The sequence below is a fragment of the Diaphorina citri genome, unplaced genomic scaffold (genome assembly GCF_000475195.1).
Source record: "Diaphorina citri unplaced genomic scaffold, Diaci psyllid genome assembly version 1.1 scaffold10019, whole genome shotgun sequence".
NCBI classification, from domain to species: domain Eukaryota; kingdom Metazoa; phylum Arthropoda; class Insecta; order Hemiptera; family Psyllidae; genus Diaphorina; species Diaphorina citri.
The window spans coordinates 1-2,422 of record NW_007387393.1 but is presented as its reverse complement, the minus strand read 5'-3'; the positions used below and the strand labels follow the sequence as shown (position 1 = coordinate 2,422).

General features: G+C 32.5%; 1 protein-coding gene across 1 annotated transcript in view; it reads left to right on the top strand.

Moving 5' to 3' along the window:
• Positions 1-1,188, top strand: part of LOC103522657 (hepatoma-derived growth factor-related protein 3-like) — a 5,755-nt gene extending 4,567 nt beyond the window's left edge. Inside the window, exon 2 of the mRNA XM_008487754.1 lies at positions 1,085-1,188. Coding sequence (XP_008485976.1) covers positions 1,085-1,188 — 104 coding nt within the window. The remainder of the gene's footprint in view (positions 1-1,084) is intronic.
• Positions 1,189-2,422: the final 1,234 nt, after the last annotated feature.

Sequence of the window (2,422 nt, the reverse complement as noted above, 5' to 3'; positions counted from 1 at the left end):
CAGGTCACATAACTTTAATTTTACATTTTCTTCCAACCTTTATCTGGTAACGCGGAACGCTATTGGTCCTCCGTCAAATCCAGGTGATACGTATACTTAAAATCTTTCGGAATTCCTTAAGAAGCTAGTAATTTCCATCGTGCAGAAAATTTGGAACAGATTGACTTTGAAATGGCTGTAACAGTGTTCAATGAAAATGTAAACTGTCCTAAATTTTTTGCATTCGAGTGTATACCTATTGTATCCATAGCAACTAAAAATCAATCGAAACTGGTCGATAGCAAATGAACGCGATTAGTATCCAAATGGAAGAGAAGAAAATATAGCAATTATTTTTTTCATTTCTGAGCTGTCAATGTGTATCCGACCAAGTGAACAATGCAATTTTAATTTTTCTCGTGTTTTTTCTTAATTAATTAATCAATCATAAAATGAAGTTGTTAGTAACAGAAAAACCTTTTTTTGAATAAATTGATAGGTGAAAAATCGAAAGTGGCCTATGACAAACAGACGCCATTAGTATGTATTAAAGCAGAAGAAAATAAACAACATAGGAAAATGGATACCTTAAGGAAAATCGAAAGTGGCCTATGACAAACAGACGCCATTAGTATTAAAGCAGAAGAAAATAAACAACATGGGAAAATGGATACCTTAAGGAAAAAGGAAACCTTCATCATTTAGGAACGACTGTGCATTCAGCCCTAACTTTCTCGGTATTGGCCACCAGCAATCATGCTGACGTGACGTCACATATCAATGAAATGAATTTATGTTGATTACAAATGTGTACAAATGTTGTGTTATTAAAAAGAAGAAAAAACCCTTAAAAGACCTTTTTTATCACCAAAATTTATCCAAAATAACCGTTTTTGAGAGTGAATTACTCTACCAATTTTTATACAGAACGAACTGTATCAGTAGTATATTATGTAGTTTGCCAAGGCATTGGATTTATAACCGAAAGGACTGCAGTTCGAATCTCAGGGGTAACATAAAATGGTAGAGTTAAATCAAGACAATTTGTAAGATCATGTAGGTAGGTATGTAAGTTCTAACATGTTCATTTCTCTTATTGTTCCAGAGCGACTTCAAACCACCCTATGTGCAGGATTGGACAATATTAACTTCAGCATATCTGGAGGAGATGGAGGTGATGATTATGATTTTGCCACAGATTTCCAATAACATCTCATGAATCAATGACTTGCTACATGCTATTCATCTTATGAAAACCAATGAATTAACAATAGTATGTTATTCACTACTCATTGTATAGACATCAACAAATCAACACTGAGTAAGTTTAAAGGTGCTCATAGGTGGCTAGTATGAAAAGGTTCAACAAGAAATTAGAAGAAATAATTGCAAAGGGGTAGTGATTATAATATGATGTACTTACCTACCTACATACTGTTCAAGTACCTTTTTATCTAATTTTACATTTAAAATTATTTTAGTGTACATAGGTACTTAGGTATCTTTTACCTGTTACTTACATGATAGGTATTTATTTTTCAGGAGCAGAAGTAATTAAATATTGACAGTAAAAAATAGTATGTAAAACTTATGCCTTTGATTCCGCCAATGGCGTTCCAAAAGATCCCGATTTTACTGAAACATTAAATCAAGTTTGATATTATTTATAATCTGTTACTTACATGATAGGTATTTATTTTTCAGGAGCAGAAGTAATTAAATATTGACAGTAAAAAATAGTATGTAAAAAAAGAATAAATGTAATAATGATAAGATTGATAAGTAATAGTAATATTTAAAATAATAGAAAGTAAAAAAAGTTACGCAAGCGCAATGTCTATTTCCGACTTTCTTTTACATTTCAATTTCAATACACTGATGTGCAGAAATTCTACAGAACGAACTGTATCAGTAGTATATTATGTAGTTTGCCAAGGCATTGGATTTATAACCGAAAGGACTGCAGTTCGAATCTCAGGGGTAACATAAAATGGTAGAGTTAAATCAAGACAATTTGTAAGATCATGTAGGTAGGTATGTAAGTTCTAACATGTTCATTTCTCTTATTGTTCCAGAGCGACTTCAAACCACCCTATGTGCAGGATTGGACAATATTAACTTCAGCATATCTGGAGGAGATGGAGGTGATGATTATGATTTTGCCACAGATTTCCAATAACATCTCATGAATCAATGACTTGCTATTCATCTTATGAAAACCAATGAATTAACACTAGATGTTATTCACTACTCATTGTATAGACATCAACACAGAGTAAGTTTAAAAGAGTGGTGCTCATAGGTGGCTAGTATAAAAAGGTTCAACAAGATTATAATATGATACCCGAAAATTAGAAAAGGCTCTTTTGCTTCACCACAACTAATTCAAAATATAACAATGCTTATGCCTTTGATTCCGCCAATGGCGTTCCAAAAGATCCCG